Source organism: Henckelia pumila, chromosome 2, assembly GCF_033568475.1.
Source record: "Henckelia pumila isolate YLH828 chromosome 2, ASM3356847v2, whole genome shotgun sequence".
NCBI classification, from domain to species: Eukaryota; Viridiplantae; Streptophyta; class Magnoliopsida; order Lamiales; family Gesneriaceae; genus Henckelia; species Henckelia pumila.
In genome coordinates this window covers 4,517,081-4,544,989 of record NC_133121.1, presented here as the reverse complement: position 1 = coordinate 4,544,989, position 27,909 = coordinate 4,517,081, and the positions used below count along the sequence as shown (strand labels likewise).

The 27,909-nt window shown below is 34.2% G+C and overlaps 4 protein-coding genes across 5 annotated transcripts; 3 read left to right on the top strand and 1 right to left on the bottom strand.

Annotated features, from left to right (window-relative positions):
- The first annotated feature begins 434 nt into the window (after positions 1 to 434).
- On the top strand, positions 435 to 4,872 carry LOC140882393 (ranBP2-type zinc finger protein At1g67325). Its single transcript, XM_073288374.1, has 7 exons — positions 435 to 714; positions 1,309 to 1,706; positions 2,052 to 2,118; positions 3,260 to 3,330; positions 3,433 to 3,587; positions 3,927 to 4,007; positions 4,582 to 4,872. The coding sequence occupies exons 1-7, from the start codon at positions 522 to 524 to the stop codon at positions 4,631 to 4,633; spliced, it is 1,017 nt and encodes a 338-aa protein (XP_073144475.1). The 5' UTR covers positions 435 to 521; the 3' UTR covers positions 4,634 to 4,872.
- Positions 4,873 to 7,844: 2,972 nt separating this feature from the next.
- On the top strand, positions 7,845 to 15,666 carry LOC140880965 (RNA demethylase ALKBH9B-like). Its single transcript, XM_073285882.1, has 6 exons — positions 7,845 to 8,210; positions 8,924 to 9,589; positions 13,864 to 13,949; positions 14,039 to 14,349; positions 14,425 to 14,496; positions 14,572 to 15,666. Exons 1-6 carry the CDS (start codon positions 8,054 to 8,056, stop codon positions 14,837 to 14,839), a joined length of 1,560 nt encoding a protein of 519 aa, XP_073141983.1. The 5' UTR covers positions 7,845 to 8,053; the 3' UTR covers positions 14,840 to 15,666.
- An 878-nt stretch (positions 15,667 to 16,544) lies between these two features.
- LOC140883107 (protein ANTHESIS POMOTING FACTOR 1) lies at positions 16,545 to 20,435 on the bottom strand. Of its 2 annotated transcripts, XM_073289439.1 has the most exons (12): positions 20,400 to 20,435; positions 20,168 to 20,259; positions 19,763 to 19,863; positions 19,127 to 19,227; positions 18,986 to 19,052; positions 18,801 to 18,900; positions 18,608 to 18,721; positions 18,379 to 18,516; positions 18,195 to 18,279; positions 18,031 to 18,080; positions 17,017 to 17,277; positions 16,545 to 16,855 (listed from the first exon to the last, which is right to left on the bottom strand). In XM_073289439.1, exons 1-11 carry the CDS (start codon positions 20,404 to 20,406, stop codon positions 17,134 to 17,136), a joined length of 999 nt encoding a protein of 332 aa, XP_073145540.1. In that variant the 5' UTR covers positions 20,407 to 20,435; the 3' UTR covers positions 16,545 to 16,855; positions 17,017 to 17,133. The 2 variants fall into 2 exon arrangements, with proteins under 2 accessions (XP_073145540.1, XP_073145539.1); XM_073289438.1 differs by lacking the exon at positions 20,400 to 20,435 and having other exon boundaries at positions 20,168 to 20,388.
- A 4,157-nt stretch (positions 20,436 to 24,592) lies between these two features.
- On the top strand, positions 24,593 to 27,032 carry LOC140882091 (uncharacterized). Its single transcript, XM_073287844.1, has one exon. The coding sequence runs from the start codon at positions 24,872 to 24,874 to the stop codon at positions 26,819 to 26,821; it is 1,950 nt and encodes a 649-aa protein (XP_073143945.1). The 5' UTR covers positions 24,593 to 24,871; the 3' UTR covers positions 26,822 to 27,032.
- Positions 27,033 to 27,909: the final 877 nt, after the last annotated feature.

The following is a 27,909-nucleotide window of genomic DNA, read 5'->3' as shown; positions in this document are numbered from 1 at the left end:
TTGTGGATTTTGCTGTCCTTTTGCTACTCGGGATGGCTTCTGCTTATGATATCTTAATTGTCACTGATATTTTGTTTGTATTCACCAGTGTCCTCAGGGTAGCATCGAATTATCCGTTGTCTTGATTGTATTTTTTCTGATACCATACTTGTTTGGATGTGACTATTTTCATTGTATAGCATGTTAAGGAGGTCTTGACCTAGTAGCCCTCATCCTTTAGGATTTCCTTGTATTGATTATGTATGTTACCCGCTTCCGGTGGTGTTTCTTTAAAAAAAAAAACTTTATCCTTCACATAAAAAAATAAAAACACAAAATAAATATAGACTTTTTAAAATCAATAAATAAATTTTGTTTTTTGTTTTTATAAAAAAAAATTGTTTATTTATTTTAAATGATTTGATTTGACTGAAAAACATGGGAAACACCGAAACAAAAATGTAGACCTGAGTTAGAAGCAAACAATTTCCACTCTTTACAATTTGAAAGGAGTCGGAAAATTTCTAGGTTAGATAACGAGGATGGGTAGCGAAGCAGGAGGCAGAAGCGGCGGAGGTGGAAGAGAAGGGGACTGGGAGTGCAATGGCTGCCGCAACAGAAACTACGCCTTTAGATCATTTTGCAATCGGTGCAAACAGCCCCGTCTTCTCGTTGATACCAAAACTCCCTCCGATTCCAAGTGGCTTCCACGAATCGGCGATTGGATCTGCACTGGTAATTTCATTTCGAATTTTGTCGCCTTTAATGACGGCAGCATTGTTTTGCTGAGGAAAGCTTGTAAAATGCTAATTTACTGGTAGTTTTGTGTGTGTGTTTTTTTTTTTGAAATGATCGTCAATTAATCACCGAAGCACTGCTCCTTTCCATGCTTATCAGTAAATATGTGGAAGTAACTCAACTTTATACTGGTATATAAATATTAGTAGTTTTTTCTCCACTTAAATGTCTTGCTTTGATGCTACAAAAAAAATTGTTGGTGGTTGCGTTATTTTTTTAACTGTTTTTGAAGAACTTTTTTCTTTGCTACTTATACATGTAGTGAGTGAACCAGTAATTATGAATCTGTGTAACTGTAAATAATTTGAATCTCTTTTAGAATCTGTGGGAAAACGTGGTGAATCTCTTTTTTCAATCCGTGTTACTTATTAAAGTCTGTCAATCAAGAAACTTGATTTCAAATTGGTTGAGTTGTTTTGTGTTTTCTGAATGTGTATTTTGGTATTGGATGGCGGTTTGGCGTGCGTTTTCCTCGCATGTGTCTTCTCCATGGCTGCAATTGGTGTGGGTGTGTATACTATGGATCAATAGGTTGCACTAACAACAATTATGCATCAAGAGTAAACTGCAAAAAGTGTGGGCAACCAAAGGAGGTAGCAGCAATGCCAGCAATTGCAATGCCTGGAGCGTCAGTCCCTACTCATCCAAATTATTTTGCCAGGGTTCAAAGAGGGGTGGAACAAATGTTAGGTATTGGATCTGTCCAACAATCTTTGAGCTCTGGTTGGCCTCTCGGAGGGACTGATGAGTATGGAATCCACTCTGCTGATCCATATAGTCTTCAACCTACATGGTCTTTGGGTGGGAACGTCATGCCCATGGTTCCATTTTCTAATAAACCAGATAACATGAATTCTGTTCCAAATGGATGGCGGGCAGGTGATTGGTTGTGCCCTTGTGGCTACCACAATTATTCTTCACGTGTACAGGTATGCCGAGTGTTATATGTTGTGGTGTAGGAAAGTCATTTTTCAAGATGTAGATTCTAAAGTCGACAATGACAGACATCATATTGAAAGTTATAATTTATTCTGTGCTAATTATTGATGTCAAGATGGAGGGAAGTTATTGATTTAATTGATTAACTAGGCTGCCAATTACAAGTGTATATAGCTTGAAGAACTTAAAGGATGTGTAATTTTATACCAATAAATCTCATTAAAATATTGTACCTTCTTGAGAGTGAAACAAATTCAACTAATTTACCTTTTGTGCAAAAGTTCTATATTTGACGATGTTATATTTCTCATGTGCATTGTTTGCCGTATTTCTAGTGCAAAAAGTGCAATGCTCCTACGCCAACAGAGACATCTTCATCTCTCATGAATGCTGCGGTTACAGGTTTGTTTATTCATTATATCTGCTTATAGTTACGTAATAGTTGATGAGGTCTGTAAAGTCAATGTTGCTTTGGGACAAATTATTTAGTTCCGAATATCCTGTTAACATCACGATCTGTATTATTTTCTTTTGCTTAAGGGGGTTTAGTGTTGAATTCTTCTTGCCCGACAACTATTTAAAATTGTTTTTGCCGAGTGTTGTTTGATTTTTTCCCATGGATATTTCACTTTCCTAATGACTCCTAGCGTCGAAGACATCAGTTATTTCCTTCACTAGTTCCCTTCGTCTAAATTCTTGCCATTACACCTCACAGGTATGCATTCGATATTACCTCACTGATATTATCAGTTGGCATTTGAATAGACAACACACGTTTTGATGATTCATAAACTACTGGGATTTCAACGTGTCTTAATTGAGTAGTCAACCATAATCCTCAATAGGTCAGCTGTTTTTAACTTTTTACAGAAAAATAAGCAAATTAGGAATTCGAACAATGCTGTCCAACATATCTTTCTGTTGCAATCAATAAAAAAGAACTCCATTGTAGTTTGCTTCCAAAACCACTTTTGTTTACCAGTGCTTCTAATGAAACAGTAAAATTGCAGTGAGACAGGAAAACTGGAATAACTGGAACAATAGTAACTCCTGCAATCACTGTCTTCAACTCCACGGTGTCATGGGCTGATACAGGCTTCAGATCGCCATCTTGAAAACTTTAAGATAAATAGTAACCCACTGACTAGTGTGTTTGCTGAGCAAAGTTTTCTTGAGTCAGATTTATATGGTTTCTTAAGTTCTTGCAATTTTTGAAAAGATATGATGCTGTGGTATTGGTGGTTTTTGGTCTGGTGGTTTTGAGGAAGGAATGATTCTTTGTGGTTTGAGGCAGTGGAGGCCGTCAGGCTTTTGTCGTGTATGTAGATATGTAAGGGGAAATCAGTGACGTTCTCCTAATTTTCATTGCACTTGTACTCTTTATTTATATTGTATAAACCTTCTGCTAATTTTGCTATAATTTCACTTAAGTACCTTTTTGTGTGAAATATTTCAAAACTGTGCTTGTCTTCCTCTGCATATCTGGACTGACCTTATTATCTAAGCAAGCACACAATCTTATGTCACTTTCCTTCTGTTGAAGCTGTTGGAACAAAACGTGTGGCATCTGAAGAAGCGCACAACTGGGATAGCAAGAGACTGAATGCAGGACGAGTAAGAGACTGATTCAATCATAGGATTCATTTCACATGCTGAAAGATTGAAACTTTAATTTTCACGTGGTTCTCTCACATGATTTATTTGATGAACTCTCAGGCATATGGGATGCAGCAAGCATCCTCTGCACTGGAGCCATTCCAAGTGTCAGGTTACCCCACCATTTCCTGTGGAAGCACGGCAATGGCTTCAAATTTGCAAGTCAATTTTCAAATGTTGCCAGTATCACCAGCACCCATGCTCCTGGGGAAAGGGTAAAACATGAATCACATGATCCTATTAGATGTAACTGTTAGTAGCATATTTGTGTATATTTTCAAAGGAGATCATCATCCAATTTTTTTATTGGGTGCTTGTTCCTCTTCTTTTCTACTTGGAGTCTTTCTTCTCTTGTTATTTTTTCGTTTTGTATTATTTGCAAGCTACATCAATAGGTCTTGGAATATACAACTATAGTATTGCCATTAAAGTAAATCCTGCTCTCATCAAAGCCATCGTCTGAAAGTTTCATGGAGAAGAGAAGCATATATCCCCATTCCACTTATTTTTCGCCGTTAATCTGTAGTAATGATAAATGCCTCTTGTATCTGCAGAGCAAAGCAATGGCGTAATGGGGATTGGATGTGCTCAAATTGTAACAATCACAATTATGCATCTCGAGCTCAATGTAACAGGTGAGTGTGATAGATGGAACCAAAACATATATATTTTTCACTAGCCGATAATTTCCTAGCATGTGTACATTGTACTTGACCATCAACTTGTCAATGACAGAATGACCAAAGAACACGCTGACAGATCTTTTATTTGGGTTACCTACTTATTAGTTATTATGTCAAATGTATTATTTTTTAATGTAAAAAATTGTTGTTTTTATTGTAAATATGAGTAGAGTAAGACCGTTTCACATGAGATCTAATCACGTTTTTACGTTTTTATATTGCAAAAGAATGCATGGAAAGTAACATTTTGAATGCATTTGCCAATATTCTGGATTAGGAGCAAAAAGGTTTGGTTCACTAGTAACTTTCCTCGTGGTATCCACTTAATCAACAAATTATGGTGTAAACGTTACGAAACTGGGTCCCAGTCAGATTTAATTGCTTTTATTATTTCTCAAATTTCTTGGCATTTTTCTTCTGTGCATTGAGAACTCATAATTTTACTCAGAAAAATAATAGCGACGATCAATTCAGTGAGATACAGTACATTGAACTCCATTATTTCTTGCTTTTATTTAATTTGCAGGTGCAAAACTGAGAGAGATGATGCAATTGCTGAGGCGGTGAGTGTTGCATAATTCACTAGTATGAAGGGCTAATTACTAGTTGTGTACTATATTGTTCTTATTTTCGAAAAGTAGACGAACGCATTTTTTAGGGAAAAAAGAAAGAAATTAGAAGTTTGGACATCTGTTAGTGTTGGTGCTTAGACTCTTTGGAAGCTGGTGTGTTGTATGTTAAATTTGTTTTTTGTTTTTTCCAATTGAAGAATGGTTTTTGTTTGCATAAATAGTTGTGTTTAAACGAGGGAGATAGATTTATGGTCGGTTTCGAAATAGCATTTAAAGCTATATATAATGAAAATCTATTTATAAGTAATTGATTCGTACATATAAGTGTGAATGCTCAATTCCGTTAATATTTATAATAAAAATAATATTTTTTTTCATGAATTACTTAAATTAGAAAGGGTAAATATGTATATAGATCATGCAAAAACTTTATTTTTATATTCATATTTTATTAGAATATTGCAAATACATGGACGAAATGAAAAAAAAAATCATATAATAATATTTAAAATGTATGTATGGAAATTTGACACAATTAATATTAGAAAAAAATGAAAAGTGAAATAACATATCAATTTTATGTATGACAAATATTTGACACAATTAATAGTAGGATAGAGTCATAAAACTAAAGTAAAAATTATAGAATTAAATAGGTTAATATTTACAATAAAAACAATATTTTTCATAAATAACTTAAAATAGAATACTCGTTTAACAAAATTGACATATAAAATAGTTTCATATGAGTTATTGTGTCAAATTAATATCACAATTTTTTGCAAACGAAACCAATTTACTCGTGATCATTAACAATGGACAATCGATTCATTCACGAAAATAAAACGATTCAGGCCCTTTTTTTTTTTTGGTGGTTTGGGAAGTTGTTTTGTGTTCAATTAAATCAATACTTTATTTGTTAAGATTATTAAATCAAGTCACGGGAATTAATTTGCTTTGGTTGGTTAATTTTAGGGGATGTTATTAAACACAAAAATTCAATTGAGATTATTTCATGATTCATTTTTTTTTATCTCTTATTCAATCCATAAAAAAATATTATTTTTTCGTATTTGAGTATCCTAATAAGAAATTAATTGGACAAGTCGAGTATGCATTAAAATCGTTGATCATTACTAGATTAATTATCCATTATAATTTGTGTACGATATGTAAGTATTTGTAAAAAATAAATAAATTTAAATTCTTATTGAAAAAATTAGTCTTAATAGTCAATTTGTATCGTGACATAATTGAATTATTTTATAATATATTACAATGTACTCGAATTGGATGGGATGTTTCGCTGACCTATGTTAACAAAATAATATTGTTGAAATATTTTTTTAGAAACTAACTCTCTCTAGTGCCTCAAGAAAGATTATTTTTCAAAAACTTAATTTAACTAAATTTATTTTTCAAGATTTTCGCGACTACTGTTGATTGCTTGTAACACACTCACATCCATTTAATATCAACACTCATTATTTATGAGTGCCACGATCTACTACATATTATTTTATATTAAAAAAAATACATTTTAATTCCAAACAAACGGCTACAATTTCTTTGTTGTTTAATTTTTTTTAATTACAAAATTGATGGAACGTGCTTTCACGCCGCCTGTTCCTCTATTTTTTTTTAAATTTATTGTGTATAACATGATTAATATGTATGAATTTTTGGGCTGACAGATTAATAATTCATGCACCCACATTGGTGCATGAACATTAATTGGTGTTATTAATCAACAAATAATACACCAATGTGGGTGCTCTTAATAATGAGAAATTGTTAATATGATAAATATGTGGCATGTGGATCTCACGCTTTTTGAGGATGTGAAAGGTGGAATAATGTGTATTAATCGGGACCAATGCGGGCACCCTTAGGCTAAGAGCTAATAGGAACTTTTATTATTCTAGCTCTCAAAATTGTTTTTTAAGTTCATATAAATTTGAGATGGAACAAAGGTTGAAAAATGAGTAAGAGGGTGTTTGACTATTAAAAAGAGCTTATAGCTTAAAAGCTGTTTTACGAGCTTATAAACTGTTAGAACTTATTTTAAAAATAAGCTGTTAAAGTGTTTGGATAAATTTATTTTAAATAACTTAAAGATGTTGATGTGTTTGGTATTATAAGATCTTTTTATCGTCGAAATTACCAAAAATGGTATAATTATATGAAAATAATGTTTCGAGTTATACATATATGAAAATAGTTTTAGAATAAACATATATTAAAAATAAAATTTTTATAATATTTTATTTTAGAACAATTTATGTGATTTGAAATTTTTTTAAAAAATAATATTTAATATTTAATGGGTGGAGGATATGATGGAGATTTATTAAAATATTTAAGGATATTTTAGAGAGATAGAATGTTAAAATAATATCTTTTTGAAAAAAGTACCTCCCCTCTTACTTTTTTAAAAACAACATATAAGTTATAAGCTGTCAAACAGCTTATTTTGACAGCTTATAAGCTGTTTCTAAAAAAATTTATCAAACAGATTCGGAGAGCTTTTAAGCTCTAAAACAGCTTAAAAGCTGTTTTTAAGAGCTTAAAAAAGCTCTTCCAAACACCCTATGTCTCTTCTGAAACGATCTCATGAATATTTAGTTGTGAGATTAGTTAGCCTTATCCATTTTTTTAAAAAAATAATATTTTTGAAATAAAAAATAATATTTTTTTCAATAAATGATTTAAATAGGAGATCCATCTCATAAAATTGACCCGTTTTACCATTTCATGATTTTTTTGGTACTTTTATTATAAATAAATATGAGTAGGATTGAATTGTCTCAGTGATAAAAATCCGTGAAATCAGCTCATAAGATACTTATTAAAAATATATTTTTTTACTAAATCAGATCGAATCAAATCGAATATCTGTTTTTATAAAATTGATTCGTGACTCGTGAGATAGCTTAATACAATTTTTTGTAAATTTGTCATTATGGAAATTTTAGTTTTTTTTTTTATGAAGAGGTGTAATTATGGTATAATTCTTTTCTTATGTAGACATAACTTTAAAATTTCCATACTTAAAAAAAAACTTTAAAATTTCCATAAATAATAAATATGTAATCTACATATACATATATATACACGAAAACATGGCTTTACCCCAATATAATATAGTAAATATAAATAATAATAAATAAATATACGCACACATTATATATATGTGCAGATGGCTGAGTAGAATTCGATAAACTCTGAATTTGAGTTGGAGATTTTGGCTTACCTTTTAAGACTCCGTCATATATTTGTAAAATCCCTGCGTGAAATTTTTTCGTCGTCTTCAGATTTTTCAAACACCTGCGTGAAAATTCGCAAAATAAAATTGGATTTTCAAATCAAAGTCTTCGTCGTGTTCAGATTTTGATCCGACCTAATTCGTTTGCTGTTCATCGATCAATGGCCTCAGAGATGGACGAATTTCTGTTTAAGTACAACGCTGAAGAACTCAGAATTGCCGCAGAATTTTTGTCCAATTGGCTGCCTTTTCTGTCCCCGGGCCTCTGCAAGCCCTGCACGCTAACGCTTTCCGATCGCATCCGATCTCTCGATTCAGGTTTACTTGCTCTGTTTATGTAGTGTTTCTAACTTGTGTGTATGCGCGTGTTTAAGTTGGGATTTTCTCTGCCTGTTCACTGGATTTGTAGCGGCAATCTTTTTTCTTAATTGTGCAAGTTGAGTTTTTCGGGTCACAACTAATGTAAATTGGAAGATTTTTTATGCTATCCCTTTGTGAAATCATTAAAAAAGAAGAATCGTGGGGTTTAATTGGGTTTCAACGGTAGATCTACGATGCTGGTTTTTTTTTTTGGGTGTAAAGGGTCTATAAATGTTAAAAATTAGTTATTTCTTCCTGATATTTAAGATAAGTTTGTTTGTTTACCTTTCAAGTTACTGACTGGTACAATGCACTTTCTAGGTGAAGCGTGTTGCTTATGAGGATTCAATTAATTTTCAATTATGCATTTGCTTTTAAGCTTTTCTGTTGTAGATTTATGACTTAACAAGCCAATGGAAAAGTGATATAGATACGGAGTTTAAAACAAAATCCAAGTGCTTATCTTTTAGAATTTTCTGATGATCCTGTCATTGCATAATGCCCCTTCACACTTTGATTTATTCATTTGTTATTGTGCTTTTCATTAATTTGTTTTTATCATCATTCTTTTTATCCCCTTATATTCAATTATCAATTACTTATTTTGAATTACCGGGATTGAATGCTGACAACGAATGCATTAGCTGATAATTTTGAACTCTTGAAAACAGGAGCCGATGTCACTGTTAAGACTCCTGTTATCGTGGATCATCATGGTTGCATGGAACATCAGGGTACTTGTAGTACCCATTCGACTGAAAGTAGGAAAGATAGTGTGGATGATAATGATTGCGCAGAAACTTTTTCATTGGGCAGTTGGAAAGATGAGGCAGATGGGTTGTCAGAACATGCAGTTGAAGAGTCATCAACTAGCGACTTTGTCCAGTCAGCACCTCTCACGAGTACTCCAGTGAAGAAGTCTTGGGCTGATGTGGCTCAAAGCCCTGGGGTGAAACAGTCTTGGGATGATGTTGCTCAAAGCTCACAGGTGAAAAAGTCTTGGGCTGATATGGCTCAGGAAGCTGAGCTTGAGGAAGACGAAGAGGACGAACAGAATAATAAGTTTGCCAATGCCAACAATTTTACAGGGGATGGGACTTCACCAAAGGAAGCAAAGCCGAAGGTGGAATTGTCAAGGGATCAAAGAGAACACATTCGCTTTGGCAATGTGAAGAGGAAGAAGGATTTCATATGTCTGGAAAGGATAAATGGTAAAATAGTAAACATACTAGATGGGCTGGAGTTACATACTGGAGTTTTCAGTGCTGCAGAGCAGACACGGATTGTTCGATATGTCGAACAGCTTCAAGAGAAGGGAAGGAATAATCAGTTGAAAGGTGAGTTCTTGACATATAGTTCACTAACATTCTAGAAGTTTGGTGATGCAAAATAGTATATGCTTTTCGTTTTCCTTATCGTTATAGTTTTTTGATTGGCTGGCTTGGTTTTTATTGCACGGTGATGCTTCAGTTTGTCTGGATAAAATAGAAAATAAATTTTTTATCAGTCTACATTTTATGGATCTAATTGTCTTAATCATTATTTAAGCTACATGAATTTTGAATTTTTTTTTGTCCAGAAGGAGTGGCTAACTTGCTGAATTTGACCAATTTTATGCATTCTTTTCTGATTTTGTGTGTTTGTTTGAGAGTAAATGATCTTTTTCATGATGTGGCCCTCATTTTCATGCTTCACGGTCCTTTGTCATTCTGCCGCCTAAGATCTAGGTCTCTTGAAATCCTATTTATATATAACAATCAGAATTAGAAGTTTAAGAACTTTTTCTATAGATTTGGCGGTCAGGAAAAAATCAATCTAGTTGTGTGGACTTAATTTATGTTTCTAGATGTAAAGAATTGGATGAATCATCTTTGGTGATGTGTTGCTCTGTTTTCACAAACTTGCAATTTAGCCCTTGAGTTATGAAAATAATAGGCACCTTAGCATTTTGGTTATTAGTCATACTCATGATTGTCAGGATCTAGATTGATCTCACAATCTAAAAGGTACAACCTGGATCATATTTTGTGAATTTTTTAAGGTAAGACAATCAAATTCTTTCAAATACTGTATTGCAGTGAAATCTTGCTCCTAACCCATAGCATCACTATCCTACTCGAGATCATACTGATTCAGGTTGAAGTAATTTATCGAGCCAACTTGCCCGGAATCCACCATCACCAAGAAATATAAGTTGAATTGTGCATTTGGATTAAAGCCTTTTTTTACAAACTTGATGGCTCCTTGTTCTTTTGTCATCACGAAGTTGTAACTTTTTCCTAGCGTAATCTTTACCCTGCCTTCTAAAATTTTGGGGATAAAATATTATCACCATCTTATTATGACACCTTCAAATCTGATGATCATAATAATCAAAGGCGCAAGACGCATTAAAGCGCTCAGGTGTCTTGAGGCTTAAAACGCACAGCGAAGTGCACAATTTACGGAAGTAAAGCGCGATAAATAAAATCAGTGCTCTAAATGGCAGCCGAGGCGGACACCTAGGCACCAATAAAGCGCAATAACTAAAATTAGTGATCTAAATGGTGGCCGAGTTGGTGCCTAGGCATTAGGCGGTCCTCGGCCACATCGCTTTTGCCTAATGTGGTGAAGGAGGCAGCCGTAGCTGGTCGAAGGTGGGCGAGGTGGCTGAGGCGGGCAGAGAGGCAGGTGATTAGGAAGTCAAAGAGTTAGTCATCAAAATTGAAAATTTTAAAAACCCTAGCTTTTCAAACATAATATCCAGGTCCAAGTCCAACACATTCACCCAGTAGTCTCGCAAGCTCTCGCCCACTTCCATGCCTCAAACCGCCACCGCCTCCGCCTCCGCCTCCGCCGCCACCACCACCATGACCACCACCGCCCACTAGGTTAGATATTAGTATATTACTTTTTTAGTATTAATATGGTGATGAATATTTTTTAATTTTCTTGTTAGTTGCATTTATATATTTATTTGTATAAATTATATTATATTGTTTGAAATTTATTTATGCATAAACATCATTTAATTTATGGATATATGGCATGATTAATGATTATATATAATTATCTATAAAAACTAGTTTAATTAAATTCAACAGCCTAGTTGGCCGAGGCGGTAGGTGACCGCCCCGCCACGGCCTACCATCATTTACAACATTGAATAAAATATTCAAAAAAGATAAAAATAAAATAATTTTTTTTAAAATAATTATGAAACATGATATATCAAATGTTGAAATCATCATCATTCTCATCTTCCAAGTAGCATACAGTAAAATGGAGGGCAAAGGGCAGAGGTGACGTTGGGCGGAGGCAATTCGATATTAGGCTTTACTCTGCTCTTATTTTTAATAAATAGAGGAGAAATCATACTTCAAGTCTTCAATGGGTGATTTCTCCTCCGTCAGATTTTATTAAGCAAAAAAATCTGTTTTTTGTAGCAAACTGCACAAAAGCGGGCGTTTAATGAAAGCGCTTTGGAGTACACTGAACTCGCGCTTTTGGCAACTATCCTGAAGATAATATTTTACCCTATGCTTCCAAAGTTCATCCAATTTTTTTCTGACTACGTTTTCCATTCTATCCAATGCTACAACCTGGCCATACTCCTGTCATGAATCCTTATATGGCTGAAACTAGTGGATGATGGAAGCAGGGATGTTCAGAAACTGATAAATCAAACCTAGCCGCATGGTTTTAATTGGTTTTTGCCTTTTTGGTTAATTTTAAATAAATTGAACTATAATGTGTTAGTGGAGTTTTTTGAAAGTAAAGTAACTGATTTTGAATATTTATATTTTTTATGTTAAACTTGTAATGTTTTACAATGCTTTATATTTTTGTATATATGTTGATATTTGTATATTTATAATTATGATAATAATTAGATAGATTAGATTAGACAGATTAGACATTTTTAACAATAATTAAGTCATTGAATTTGAGATCATTTTCGAAATGATCGAACCAAATCATAATCTTAGTTTGGTTATTAATAATTCTATTTTTTTTTTCATTTCGTAAGAAGCTTTTGTTCGAACTTTTATATGAATAGAAGCAAACTATGCTTGAACACCCCTAAATGGAAGGATGTAATTGGGAGGGTTCAGAATGGCGAATGTGGATTCCTGAAATTTGTAGTTGCATCTCCATCTGATAATTTCTTTTACTTCACTTTTTTCATTTCATAAGAAGTCTTGGTTCGAATACTTATAATACCGAACCAGACCTTATACGAACACCCCTAGATGGAAGGATATAATTGAGGGCTCAAAATGGCGAATTTGGATTATTGAAATTCGTATTTGCGATTCCATGTGCTAAATAATGAGGCCTTTGTTCGTATGTTGTAAAAGTCGAACCATACGGTCCAAACCGTACTTGACCACCCTAGATGAAAGAATGCATCTGAGATGGCTCAAAATTGCGAATTTGGATTGCTAAAATTTGTGTTTGCAATTCCATGTGATAAATGATGAAGCCTTTTTTCGAACTTCTGTAAAAATCGAACCAAACCGTACTTGAATGCCCTAGATGGAAGGATGTAATTGAGAGGGCTCAAAATGGCGAATTTGGATTGCTGAAATTTGTATTTCCAATTTCATGTGATAATTTTTTTTATTTCATTTCACATGAAACCTTTGTTCGAATGTTATAAAAATCGAACCAAACTGGAATGGCTCAAAATGGCGAATTTGGATTGCTGAAATGTGTATTTGCAATTCCATGTGTAATTTCTTTTAATTTCGTTTCATTTCATATGAAGCCTTTGTTCAGTTTTGGTATTAAACAGAAAAAAATACCAAGATGAAACCAATTCTGATGCTATTCAAAGCTGAAAACTAAAAATTAAATATTTGTTCGCATTTGGTTATTGAGATGATAAATATTGCAATGACTTGGTATTATAAAACAATGTGCCTACACTAAACTTCTTGGTAACAACTAAAAATAATACAATAGGTCGTTTTTAATGGCTGAAACTGAATTTTCAACTTCAAGAGTTAAATCTGGTTGTGAATTTTCCTTTATGAGGTTAATTACTTGATTCAGATTTTTACTCGTTAATATCGTGTACTTGTTATTCCTTTACTGTCCCTTTTTTTATTTCTAATTTCGTAAACGGAGTTTTCCATGTTATGTCTGATGCTTTCTCTATTCATGGTGATGAGTCTAACCTAGTTTTTTCCTTTTGAAAGTTAAAGTTATCAATGGTATGTGAATCTTATCGATTGTTTTGAGGCTAGTATTGCGACATGGAATTTGTGAATATATTTTCTTGAACTTTGTTGTCATTGCCATCAAAGAGGATAATAAATATGGACAGGAGGGTGATGGCACAATTTGAACCAATGGATATTGATAAAATTTCTTTTCCAGTCTTATGTTGGCTTAGTCAACCAAATCTGTTCATTTGTTAAAGTATTACATGGATCTTATTGATTAGGACACTGGTATATTAAGTTATGCAATTCTGCACTTAATTGTTTTTTCTTTTTCTTTTTCTTTTCTTTTCTTTTCTTTTCAATTATTTTTCTTTTTTTGTTGTGGACCCAACCCTAGGAGTTATATGCAATATTTTCAAAGTTATAACGAATTTGTTCTGCTTTCTCCTTTCTATTTTCAGATCGCACATATTCTGAGCCTCGTAAGTGGATGCGGGGAAAGGGACGTGTAACACTCCAATTTGGTTGCTGTTACAATTATGCCACTGTAAGTTTCTTGTTGCTTTGGCCGTAGAAATATTTTTAGTCTCCCATAAGACAACTTTATCAGCCCTCACTTAACTCTGCTGGTGACAGGATAAAGTTGGTAATCCACCAGGCATCCTCAGGAATGAAATTGTAGATCCTTTACCTCATCTGTTCAAGGTTATGATAAAAAGGCTTGTTAGGTGGCATGTTCTACCTCCGTCTTGTGTTCCTGACAGCTGTATCGTCAATATTTATGATGAAGGAGACTGCATACCACCTCATATTGATAATCATGATTTTGTCAGACCATTTTGTACAGTTTCGTTTCTCAGTGAGTGTAAAATAGTATTCGGATCAAACTTGAAAATAGTTGGTGCTGGCGAGTTTGCTGGTTCATTTTCTATTCCCCTACCAGTCGGGTAAGCCTTTATTTTATATAAACAAATGTGTTTGGTTTTTGTCCTTAACTGATCAGCTGTTTCAAACCTCTCTAGGTCTGTTCTTGTTCTCAATGGAAATGGGGCTGATGTGGCTAAACACTCTGTGCCTGCAGTTCCCTCAAAAAGGTACCATTCTTTAAACATATATTTTTTCTGTTATCACTTTTTTTCAACCATGCTAAATCTTATTTGTTCTGCCAGGATATCAATTACCTTTAGGAAAATGGATAGAACTAAATGGCCCGCCGATTATGTCCCTGAACCTGATCTGCAAGGGCTGCATCCGCTGCCAGATGAAGTGGATAAATCGAGGAAATATAGTGCTTCAAGATCCAAAAGTTCTACGAGTAAGGCAGCTGGCGGAAGAGAGCAGGTAGACAGAGGTAGGGGATCGAATAATGTACATCCAGATGCTCGTCATTCAGGTCAAATCCAACAAGGAGGTTCAGCCAGCAGGCGAAGATCTTGAGTTGATGTGGAAATTTGATAAAGTGAATATTTATATTGAAGCTCTAACATGTTCTATCATTTTTTTTAATCTTGTTTTTGGGTGAGAAAGGGAGGTAGTTTGCATACAATTGTTTCGAATATACTGGTTATCCACTCAAGGGATCATCAGGTATCACTTTGTTCATCACAGCAAAATGTTTGCTTGGCATATAGTTGAAGCAACCGTGTGAGTTGTGCTTGTGTTTTGACTTCAGTAGTTTTTATGTGGAATATGATCTGGGGAAGTTCACATTAGTGATTGATTTCAGCAGCAGGAGGGTGGGTTGGGGTGACTGTTTTTAAGAGAAAAAAACTGATGAAATTTGGAGTATGACTATCCTGTTTGCATCCAACTGCATTGACTTGCTTCTTTGTTATTAATAGATTGATATGACACTTTTTTATGTTCTTTTCCGATTAGAAAAGCTTTGATATTACTTGTTCCTTCATGTTTTGTCAGCTTGGTTGAACTTGAACTTATCAAATTTGCTGAAAGTGTTTACCAGAAAACTGGATTCCTGTTGGTTGCCATCACATATTTGATGAGGGAAAATACCGGAAACTATTTTCTTCGTTTCTATACCTGGAATCAACATTAGGCCTCACTTGTACAATTATTTTTATTATTTTTTTGGGTATCAAATCAAGATTGATGGAACACTCCGTGTTTAAGTTGATTTTTTGTATTATTTGCCTCTTATTTTAAGACTGAAACTGACCAAATTGAACGGTCATATCCTGTAAAATCTCATACTTGGATTAGGCTTGAGGTTGCGGTGGATTGATATTTGTTATCGATTTTGTTTTTTGGAATTGTTATTTATATTTCATTTGGCTTAAGATGGATATGCGCACGTGCTTGGTTCTTGAGCTTCGTAGATTTGAATGTCAAATTTAGTGGGGGCTCTCTTTAATTTATCTAAAAAATAATATTAGAGCTTTCCTCGTTATCAAATATTCGATTCATTCTATCGAGTCAAGAAATTCCGAAACAAGATCCTCCACATTGAAACCTCATGAATACAAAAATTTGTTCAATAAATTCGATGCGTATTTTACGAATTTTTAAAAAAACTTGAAAGGAATTCACCAACAAACTTTAAAGCTTGCCGATTATGCATTGTCATCGTCCTAAAAGGATTATGACTTTCCACAAGAGTGAGGTTGATATTTGATACTCGAATATCATATATTAATATCATATTTTTGATATTTTGTATCGATTTTTATCTAAAGAAAATAAATATGTCATTAATATCAATATTTGTTTACATGTTTGAGTACTCAAAAATCATACATTTGTACCAGATTTGAAACAGTTGATACTCAAATATTATGCATTCATACCATATTTTTATCGTTTTTGTATCAAATTTCATCCAAAAAAACATGTGGGCCCGATAGTTTAAACGATTTTTTTTTTGACAGGAGACTGAGCATGTATTTATGTTTGGGTTCAGAGCCTGACCACCAAATTACCGATTAATATATAAACACAATGCATTGTGTGTATATAATACAATATTAATTTTTCTAGCAATTTGATAGTTTGAGAGTTTGTTTTGTAATTAAAGATTACTAATTTAAAAATATTATAATATATCATTTTCTAAGGTTTTCTTACATAATGATATAATAGATATATAAAAACAATTATTAAAATTCAAAGTTTTTTCACCCTTGAAACACTATTTAGTAAAGGACCTTTCATGTTTCACGTGAAAAAAAGATGTCAAACAATTTTTTATAAAACAAACATAACCTTGACACAAAGTTTCGACGTAACTTTATCATCAAGTATGGCAAGCTTTCTCTCCCAGATGTCATTCTCCACACCATCTCTTTATATATACATTTACTTCTTCCTTGCAGACCTCGGTTTTCCACCTTCAGTTAAGGCCTTTTCGTTACTTCAAACCATATGAACGCGCCATCAAACCGAAGAAATCTTGCATATGGCATACACAGCACCCATGCGGAGCACCTACGTGATCATCTGCAATCAAATGCTCGAACAAATCAAGCAAGAACAAGCTGAATAGAAGCACACAAATCTGGTGAAAATTATAGGCTAGAAGAGGGAATTTCCAGGGGGAGGGAGGACTAGGGAGCAAATAAACTAGTGACCACAGTAGGAAAAGATAATGGAGGAGTTACCATTGTAAATCTTATCACCGGTTAATGAAATGCTAGCACGAGGGCATTATCATCCAAGGGCCCAAAATTTATTTGGTCCTTGTATCTAGCACCCGCATGCTAGCACCAAATAAATCCTTATTTCCTTCCAACATAAGCTGCTAATTTAGACAAGTCTGGAATCCAAAATGATAATTCCGATGACCCTGTTGTAAACATTAAGCTTCCAGGAGCCCATTTTATTACAGGTGGTTCAGCTTCAGTACTCATCCAACTGGCTACCTGAAAACTTTCAGTGTCAAAATAATAAATATAATGATATTCCAGAATTACGATGGGAGGTCTAGATACTTGCTTTCTATTAACTCTTACAAGGATGTTGGTTGAGCAACGAGGATTTCAGTTTCACCAAGAATATCATAATTATTCAAAGCTTACATTGTTTTGTTGAGCTTCTTCTCATTTGAAGACATATTTGCAAAAAAAAAAAAAAAAAGGATGGCGTATTGTGCTTGCAACCTGATAATTGAAGGGGCTCAACTATCTACAGCACGTGAGAAAGGTGTAATTTTGTAACATCAGTTCAAAACTACATCTAGCATTTGCTTTCTCTGAACATACAATACTTTCTTTCTATTAACTCTTACAAGGATGTTGGTTGAGCAACGAGGATTTCAGTTTCACCAAGAATATCATAATTATTCAAAGCTAACATTGTTTTGTTGAGCTTCTTCTCATTTGAAGACATATTTGCAAAAAAAAAAAAAAAAAGGATGGCGTATTGTGCTTGCAACCTGATAATTGAAGGGGCTCAACTATCTACAGCACGTGAGAAAGGTGTAATTTTGTAACATCAGTTCAAAACTACATCTAGCATTTGCTTTCTCTGAACATACAAAGTATAGTTTAGGAAAAAGGTATTATAATGCAATTGCAAATTGATTTAATATTTCTATAAATTAAGATGCTGACAATGAAATCTAAGAAAGATGTTTAAGCATAATCTAGGACGAGAACAAAGAAAAATATCCATACTTCTTTACCACTTCGAACACTCCAAACATAAACACTACCATCACCAGAGCCTGCCAATAGCATAAACCCAACATCATTAGTGATCCTTTAGAAGTTCAAACACATTTAGCCCATTCAAATCAGAATCCCAGTTACCGCCCGGCACAAGAGCAAGATACTCTTACCTGATACGAGAAACATTCCTTCAGGGCTGAAAGATGCCTCCAAAGTAGATTTACTTGAAACTGGCTTGACATTATATGTCGATAACTACAAGAAAAGTGACAAGTAAATTAAAAAGGGAAACTCCTGTTCAGTGCAAGCCACATAACCATGATTAAAATTAATAAAGAACTATAAATGACTCACTAGGGCTCCCCGAAAGGAATCAAGCACATGAATATGCCCATTCGAGGATGTCAGAAGCATAAGTCTTCCATCATTACTGAACTTCACAACATTTGCTTCTGAAACGTCTCCTCCAAGAGAATAAATGTCAAAAGGGCCCTTCAATCATAAAAAGTCGGCATCTTCAAAAATTAAAAATCAGAGGACCTGACTATCAACCTTGAGCACATTACGAATATTGAATTCCAACCTTTTCATATTTTCGAGCATCAAACATCCTTATATAGCCTCCAAATGCAATAGCAAATACAAGTCCCTGGTCATCATAAGCTGCAGCTGGTCTTCCCTGAACACGTAGAAGACCCTAGACACAAAATTAATTTTAACAGAGAGTACAGAAAAATAGTGCAGAAACAAAGAATTCAACACCATGCCATGGCCACCTGGCATTTCTCTGATCTTTGATCCCAAAGTAAAACAGTTCGATCAAGAGATCCTGATATAAAACAATCTTTTCGAGAGCAAAAGCTCAGGGAAACAACCCTGTAAATCCAAAAAGATAAAATTTGAGAGTCCTTGATATCTCTTAATGAGAAAAAAAGCTGTGATTGAAGGTTTACAATCATACCTGTCATGATGACCTTTGAAATACCTCAGGTATTTGTTGTCGTGCAATGACAAAAGCCTAAGAGATTCTGCCATCATTAAACAAATACATGAATAAATGCATATGTTTCTAAACAATGCAGTTAGGCACAAATGGTCATACCATCCCATCCATTCTTTGAGGAATAAATAACAGTGGTTGGGTGAGAGGTGAAGCTAACTAAATCAACTCCATATTTTTTGCTGTTGATTGTCTTCAGACAACTGAAAGTAACAAGTAGGCTCCGTTAGAACACATAACTAGGCATTACCTTTGATTCCAAATATATAATAGTCAGTGACCCAGAGGTCGTCACAGATTGAAGGAACCTAGCTCCAGAAAGACACGTCACATCTGTCCCATACAATATGCTGGTGAACTAGTGATTTTGAAAGGCTAGATTGAATTGGTCTTTTTCCTTAACGCTAACAGGATGGGTATTCCGAAAAAAAAAGGAAAGAAAAAGAGTCTGTTTAGTGCAAGTTAAAAATGTAAAAATGATGGTTCAAAGGGGGAAAAAAACTATTTTCAGTCTTTTAATGCAAGTAGGAGCAAATTATTTCTCTTGGATATGACTAACTTTGAGTGTTGAGACGAAAAATCTACAGCTGTGAGCTACAATCTTCCTCAAGTACAAAAAGAGAAAAAATGGCTACCAAGGTAATGCCCAAATCAAAATTCATCATCTTTCAAAAAAAAAAATGTAAAACTTCGCCAGAAAGAATGATCTGAAAACAGAAGTCAAAAGAAGATACTTACGTTGCGCTGGAGACATCGTACAGGCGAATTGATTCATCATCACTAGCAGTTACCAAATAATTTGAAGTCCTATGAAAATCCATTGAACTAATTCTACCATTCTGCGGGATGTAATATAAGAGTTCAGCTGTAAGATACTTCACATAGGGAGAAAATGAGAAATTCAAGCCAGGAATGAAAAATTTATTATTGCAACTATTAATTGTGAAATAAAAAAAAATTGCCAAGCTGAACCTCTTAATACAAATTCTACGTCAGCGAACTAATTCAAGATAATAAATTACTTCCCTTTTCCACAAACAACGCAGAAAAATACCAACAAAGGTCAATTTCACAGTACAGAACCTTTTCCATTTCCAATTCTTTTGGTTAATAGGAAAAAAAAACTAAAATCGAAAGGCATACATAATCACGAAAGGCCATCCCAACTTCCATGCTCTGAAGGATTTCTTCAGTGAGTTCCAATGAAACATTGTCTTCTCGCTCCGATTGCCCTCCTTTTTCAATGGAAAAATCAATAGAAAATTGAACCAAAAAACTAAAAAGTACTGCCATTTCGTTAAGCGTAAAAACTATCTGCACAAAAGCAAGCAAATAAGGAACTGAAAATAAAAATCTCGGATGGATGTCACCTTACCCGCCATTGGAGTTCTTGGAAGCTTTCTGAAAACGAAACCGACCACAAGGTAGATCAAAAAAGTCGAAAATACTTGGATTTTATAGTCACGAGTCTAATGGGCCGGTCCAATTCAATTGGATCAATTCTTCCTCTTCTTCAGATTGGGTCAATCAATTGGGCGTAGTAATGTCTCGGCCCAACGTTTCTTGTTCGTTTGGATGTCTAAAAAATATAATTTTAAATTGAAATTTGATTTTAAATTCATAGAATTGCAATTTTATTTTGGTGTTTGAAAAAATGTAAAAATATATTTTGGAATTTGATGGTATAAAATTTAGATAAATGATATTTCGTAAGAAAATTATGAAGAAAACCTAAAATTTACAAGTAAAGTATATAAATTTATTAATAAAAATAATTTTATTGTTTTATAAATTCAAATACCATGAAATGCGAAAACTTTTATTAGGATTTCACTTAGTTAAATAAAATAAAAACAAATCCCAACAAATATCAATCTTGTTTTGAAATCTCATTTTGTCAAACATTAAAACAGTATTTTCAATTTCAAATCCAATCAAATCATGTCTAATTTCATAGTTATGTTTAAAAATAATTTTTAGACAAAAATAAGTTGCTGTAAAAGTTAAAAATATAAATACAAAAGGGGTTTGAAAGGCTACTGAGGATATGGGGCAGATGATGTTATTGCTATGAATATTCGAGAGCTACTGAATTCTCCTAGGTTTTCTTCGAGCCAGCATATGGGGCGTATGGTGAATTCGGCAGCACACTGCCTTGCCAAACGAGCTTTGAGCTCACTTTCGAATATAGAAGGTTAATGGTGGCTTTCCACTTTGGTTGTTTAGTGTTGTATTGAACGATTATTTGAATTCTCATTAATGCATTAGATTAGTCTATATAAAAAAAATGTGTTATTTCGATCATCATGAAATATAACAAGTCGAAGTAACGGAATACCGAACAATTGAAATATGTAGGATATTAGTGGATCATCTACGAGAGTTTCAAAGATTTATATATATGATACGAGTCTACTCAATCATATGAAAATAAATATTTTTAACATAAAAATTAATATTTTTTTGATTCTTCCAAATAATTAGATGGTCTTCCTAAGCAAGTATTTTATTTGGTAAGTAACATCGATGATGTTACCACGAAAACCATGAACTTATAAATGGAGATCAAATTGAAGAAATGACATTAAATTTGTGTACAGACCCCTAATCAAAGTGTTTGAGATTCAAAAGTGAAAGAAATCATTTTATGTATGAATAGTGCTCAAATAGATATATTACCAAATCATGCTCAGATTGTTATAGCTGGAGATATAAGAATTTTGAAAATACGTAAATAAGATATTCGTTTCAAAAAATTGACTCGATCGTGTGATCATCTCATTAAAGTTTTTTGTGGTACGAATTACGATATCTTCGTTACAGGTCATGTAACTCGTTGAGATATTTTAGATGACACTGTGACTTTGGATCCAAAAAGGCGTACCTATACGAAGATTTTTACATATTGGAGACGGTGCCTAAATTTGGAAAAATATCTCGGACATCTCGAATAGAGTTAAGAGTTTCCTACGCGAATCCGGCCCACGTTCTGTGGGTGATATGAGTTTTAATTTTAAGCATTTTCATACGCAAATCTCACAATATTTTGCATCAATAAATGCAACAAGTAAATATAAGATATTTCCCCACTTGAGTCTCGAAGATAAAGCACATTGACTTGAGATTCCAGCAGGTGAGTTAAGTTAGGGACACAAAGGACCGATTCCGAAGACATATGGCCTACAACCTTTAATTTACCAGGCCCGAGCTCATTGTCTTTGTGGTGGATTGTTTGGACAATCAATGTTAACATCACATAATATCAATCACTACATATGGAATCTTGTTATTGTGGACACGGGTGGTAAAATATATCAAAAACTTCGGTATATCACACTTATCGTACCGTAATATATCGTACATGCTGTTAAAATCGGCATACCAAAAATTTCGATACGATATTATATCGTATCGAATATTTCGATATCGGTATCGGTATAAGATTTGTAAAATATACCGAAATACCAAAAAAATTTATAATAAAATATATTTTAAGTATATGTAAGAATTTTAAAATGTATTTTAATATATTTTTTTATAATATCGGTATAAGACGATATTATATCGATACCATATCGAATTTCGGTATACCAAAAATTTTCCGTAAATAATGATATGAAATTTATGTCGTACCGAAATTTCAGTATACCGGCATTTCGGTATATCGAAATATCGGTACGATATCGAAATTTATTTTTTCGGTACCGAATTTTCGGTACGGTATGCGGTATCATTCGGTAAAGTCGGTATACCGTATCGAACCAACCCTAATTGTGGATTGTATCGGAACGAGGGTTGTATCTATACAGAGGTGAATAGATCATTGATGATATTTAGATATTGTTTGTTCGAGATATATTTTTCAGAATATTCTCTAAATAAAAAATTTAAAATATCGAAATTTTGAGACTTTAAGAATAAGTGTTTAACTTTTGATTAAAAGATGGAGTGTTCGATCTTGCAATTGTTATTATAAGTTAACTAATGTCGCGTGTTTGATTTTATAGTATAATTACGTTGATGAAGATTGTTACAAAACGATATGTGATTTTGATAAAAGTTATACAAATTAAAGGTTTAAGTTACTCTATCATCACGAACTATTAAATTTTAAGAATATCTTGAGTTGGTTTTATGTTATCATCAAAAAAATTTATGTAATGCTATTTATAGCAATCTCGGAAAATTTTATTTGAATGACCTTGCACTTTACTGATTCGCATTGTTGCTATCATCTTCTAAGGTCAACTGTAGTTTCTTTATCACATGGAGCAACGTGTGATACCTATTAGTGTTACACTATCAAATATACATTTTTTAAAATATGTTTAAAGACTTGAAACTTAGATTTTTTTTTTTAGATTTTTTTGTTTTGTTTTGTTTTTTGTTTTTTTTTAAAAAAACACCATCAGTTTGTGAAAGAAAAAATAAGAGGGACGACATTAATACCCCTCCAACTTTAAACTTAGGTTTTCTTAATAGCACGTCAAAGTTTTTTTTTCTAATTTATATTAAAACGGTGACTTACTTTAGATAGTATTGTATTATATAAGATCATATAAAGTGTTTCTCTATTACAACTTGCAATTTTTTTAGACGGTAAACTCGTAAGTTTATTAAGAATAATCGTCCATTACAAGTTTAACTAATCAAAAATAAAATTCATCGTTAACCCATATAAAAGATAAAGGGGAAGAAAAAACAAAACGAGCTAAATTATGAGCCACTCATTCTATTAGCCAAATTACGAAGATGAGTGAGCTCTGAAATCATAGGGTTCTTCATACGTTTTATGATATCTTCAGCATAAAAGCCACCATATCCAAAATCAATCCGTTTGGTAGTGATTGCTTGCACTGCCAAAAGAAAATCAGTTGCAACTTATACATTCTGGAATCCTTTCTCATAGAAGAGATTGATTCCTTCCCTAATCGTTAGAAGCTCGTCATGTACAACAGATATGAGCTGATTAATTTGTTTACCAAATCCTGACAGCATGCTGCCTTGTTTTTTATAACTTGCAATTTGAGTGAACTTGAGCTCAACTAATATATTACGTTTATATTATGATAAGATAATCGAATATTATTGAAGGACAAAAACATTTATATGAATCAACAATAAACTTAGGCGTATAATAAGTATTGGATAGAATTTTTTTTTTCAAAAATTTTAATTGAATTACAAATCCAAATTAACCCGAACATATAACAAAAAAATGCTATGAAATAACGATCAATTTTGTGACACGAATTTTCTATTTGACTCAATTCATGAATTTTTTTTTAACAAAAACTCCTATGAGACGGTCTCAAATTATTTTTTTTGACACGAGTCTCTTATATGGATTATTCATTAAAAAATATTACATTTTATGCCAAAAATATTATTTATTATTATAAATATGAATAAGATTAACCGAACTCACGAATAAAACCGTCTCACAAAAATATTAATATTTTATATCAAAAATATTCCCAAGACGAAGCCGGAAGCACCGAAACATAATCTGCGTGTTTGTATATTTTAGTACATAATATAAAATATCCTAGTAAAGAAAGAAATATTTTGACCATGTAAACAGTCAACTTCTTCAGTTTTCACACGAAGAAAAGAGAGAGCTGTCTTTTTAGAACATTTACAGGTTCAACTTCAAACCATTGACAGCTCGCAAAATTGGGTTATTTTTCATTGGTTTGAGACTCAAAATCACATTTTGATCCCAATTTCCAATCTTGAATTAGGTTATACTAGAAACCCAGAAAGGATTTTCAAAAAAAATCCGATCCCTGAGGGTTTCATTGAAGAATTTGCACACAAATCTTGAGACTTTGGTGGTGGTTTTAGATGGGGGAATTGGTGAAGCAGATCTTAGCGAAACCGATTCAGCTATCGGATCAAGTGATTAAAGCTGCGGAAAATGCGGGGTCCTTCAAGCAGGAATGCTCGGAACTCAAGTCTAAAACCGAGAGGCTCGCCGGGCTCCTCCGGCAGGTGGCGCGTGCCAGCAACGAACTGTACGACCGGCCCACGCGCCGCATAATCGAGGACACCCAGCAGGCACTGGACAAGACCTTGTCCCTTGTCCTGAAATGCCACGGCAATGGCCTGATAAAACGCGTTTTCACCATTATACCTACCGCCGCCTTCCGCAAGGTTTCAAACCAAATGGAAAACTCCATCGGAGACGTGTCTTGGCTCCTCCGAGTCTCCGCTCCCGCCGACGATCGCCTCGACGAGTACCTCGGTCTCCCACCCATCGCCGCCAACGAGCCGATCCTCTACCTCATATGGGAGCAGATCGCCATGTTGTACACAGGCTCCATCGACGATCGAGCAGACGCCGCAGCTTCACTGGTTTCCTTAGCCCGAGACAACGATCGCTACGGGAAATTGATAATCGAGGAAGGAGGAATCGGACCCTTGTTGAAATTACTGAAAGACGGGAAACTAGAAGGCCAGGAGTATGCTGCAAGGGCCATTGGGCTCCTTGGAAAAGATCCAGAAAGCGTGGAACACTTGATACACGCTGGTGTTTGCTCAGTGTTTGTGAAAATCCTCAAAGAAGGCCCCATGAAAGTACAGGCGGTGGTCGCCTGGGCTACATCGGAACTCGCAGCCCATTACCCCAAATGCCAGGATCTTTTCGCGCAGCACAATATAATACGTTTACTCGTTAGCCATCTAGCTTTCGAGACCGTGGAGGAGCATAGCAAGTATGCTGTCGTCAGCAAGGCCACGTCCGTCCACGCAGCTGTTGTTCTTGCTAGTAGCAATAACAAGAATGGTGATGTTACTGGCACTAGTTTTGGTGGCAAAGATGGTGGTTTACTGAAGGGGAATCACGTGGAAGATGAAAGGAGTTTGATTCCTCATCCTTTAGGGAACAAGCATCCTAATCAAATGCATAATGTGGTTTCGAGTACAATGGCTCTTAAGGGTGGCAATGGGAAGATCAATAACCACCATCCTCCCCCGACACTTTATTCTGTTTCTGTTTCGAGTAATAAAGCTAGAGAAATGGAGGATCCTGGCACTAAATCTGACATGAAAGAAATGGCAGCAAGAGCCCTTTGGAAACTGGCCAAAGGGAACTCGCCAATCTGTCGAAGCATAACAGAATCAAGAGCTTTGTTGTGCTTCGCGGTTCTTTTGGATAAAGGGACTAAAAAAGTTCAGTACAATTCAGCTATGGCGTTAATGGAGATCACAGCCGTGGCGGAAGAAGACGCCGACTTAAGAAAATCTGCGTTCAAGCCCAATTCGCCGGCTTGTAAAGCTGTCGTCGATCAACTGTTTAGAATAATTGAGAAAGCGGATTCTGAATCTGAACTACTTGTTCCATGTATCAAATCTATTGGGAATTTGGCCAGGACTTTCAGGGCCACTGAAACGAGAATGATAAGCCCTTTAGTGAGTCTTCTTGATGATCCTGAAGTCGAGGTTTCAAAGGAAGCTTGTGTCGCACTTACAAAATTTGCTTGTTCTGATAATTATCTACGTGTTGATCATTCGAAAGCGATAATCGGGGCTGGAGGGGCCAAGCATCTGGTTCAGCTAGTGTACTTAGGAGAACAGGTCGTGCAGAAACAGGCATTGATTCTGCTTAGTTATGTTGCATTGCATGTGCCAGACAGTGAAGAATTTGCTCAAACAGAGGTGTTGACTGTGCTCGAATGGGCGTCGAAACAAACAGTTTTGATGCAAGATGGTCAAGTTGAGGAGTTGTCAATGGAGGCCATTGGGAAGCTGGAGCTTTATCAGTCAAGAGGACCAAGGGTATTCAATAAAGTCTGATTGATATGTTTGTAGACATTTTTATGTGTTGATGATGAAGTTTTTTTGATCATTTCTTTATTTTTTGGCTTTGGTTTTTGTTTTCATCTTTGATTCATCTGGAGTGTAAATAGCATTTGTTTGCTGGTGTTCTTTTTTATACTCATCCAAGATAGCCTTAGTTTGTGACTAGTTTTTGAAGGAAAATAATTTTGTACATGAATTTAGTTTCCTGCATTGATTCTTTGTGCTGAAAACCTGGGAATTTTCTTTGGGAACTGCTGATGAATGATTTGTTGATAATTTGTAATGTGCCCACCAATCCTCAACGTGTATCCATTTTTCTTTTGGTAAATACAATCCTCGTACGTGGTCTAGATCCAACGCTGGACGTATGAGAAATATATCCACTTTTTGTGGTATATTCGATCAGATCATCGTAGGTGCGTCTAGATCCAACGTCCCACATGAGCCATGGGTTCTAGTATCCAAACATGATCGAATTTTCCATTTTTCTATGTGTCATTCTGGAACTCGTCGTTCTTTAATCATGTCGTGAGATATACTTCTCATATACATTTACCGAAGTAGACTGGGTCGAACTAGCCCCTATTATGATATGCTTGTGATTAGGTTTGGCATATTGATTATTATAATATTAGTAATATTCACCCCACCTAATTTATTCTTAATAATTTCGAGTCAATTACTCATTTATTCTAGATTACAAGAGTTGACATTGAACCCAATCAAACCATTTGAATATTTAAAATTAATCTTATGCAAATTATTGCCACCTAAAATTGTCTCATATTTTTCATTTGTAAGCACTTTAATCTTCATAAAAATTACTACCATAAAATTTCTCATGCATTCAAATAATACACAACACAATTAACGTGGTGGGCTCGCGCTTTCGACAACCATTTTTTTTTATTTTAATTAATTAAAAATAAATAATGGAAATAACAAATGACGCCAAGCACTCATACTAGGTCGCCACCCACCACTTTTGTCAATTTGGATTATTTTATATTTCATCAACAAAAAACAACTTTTGTCAATTTGGGCCTTTTTTTGGGTTCAATTTGGGTATTCATACCTCGTCA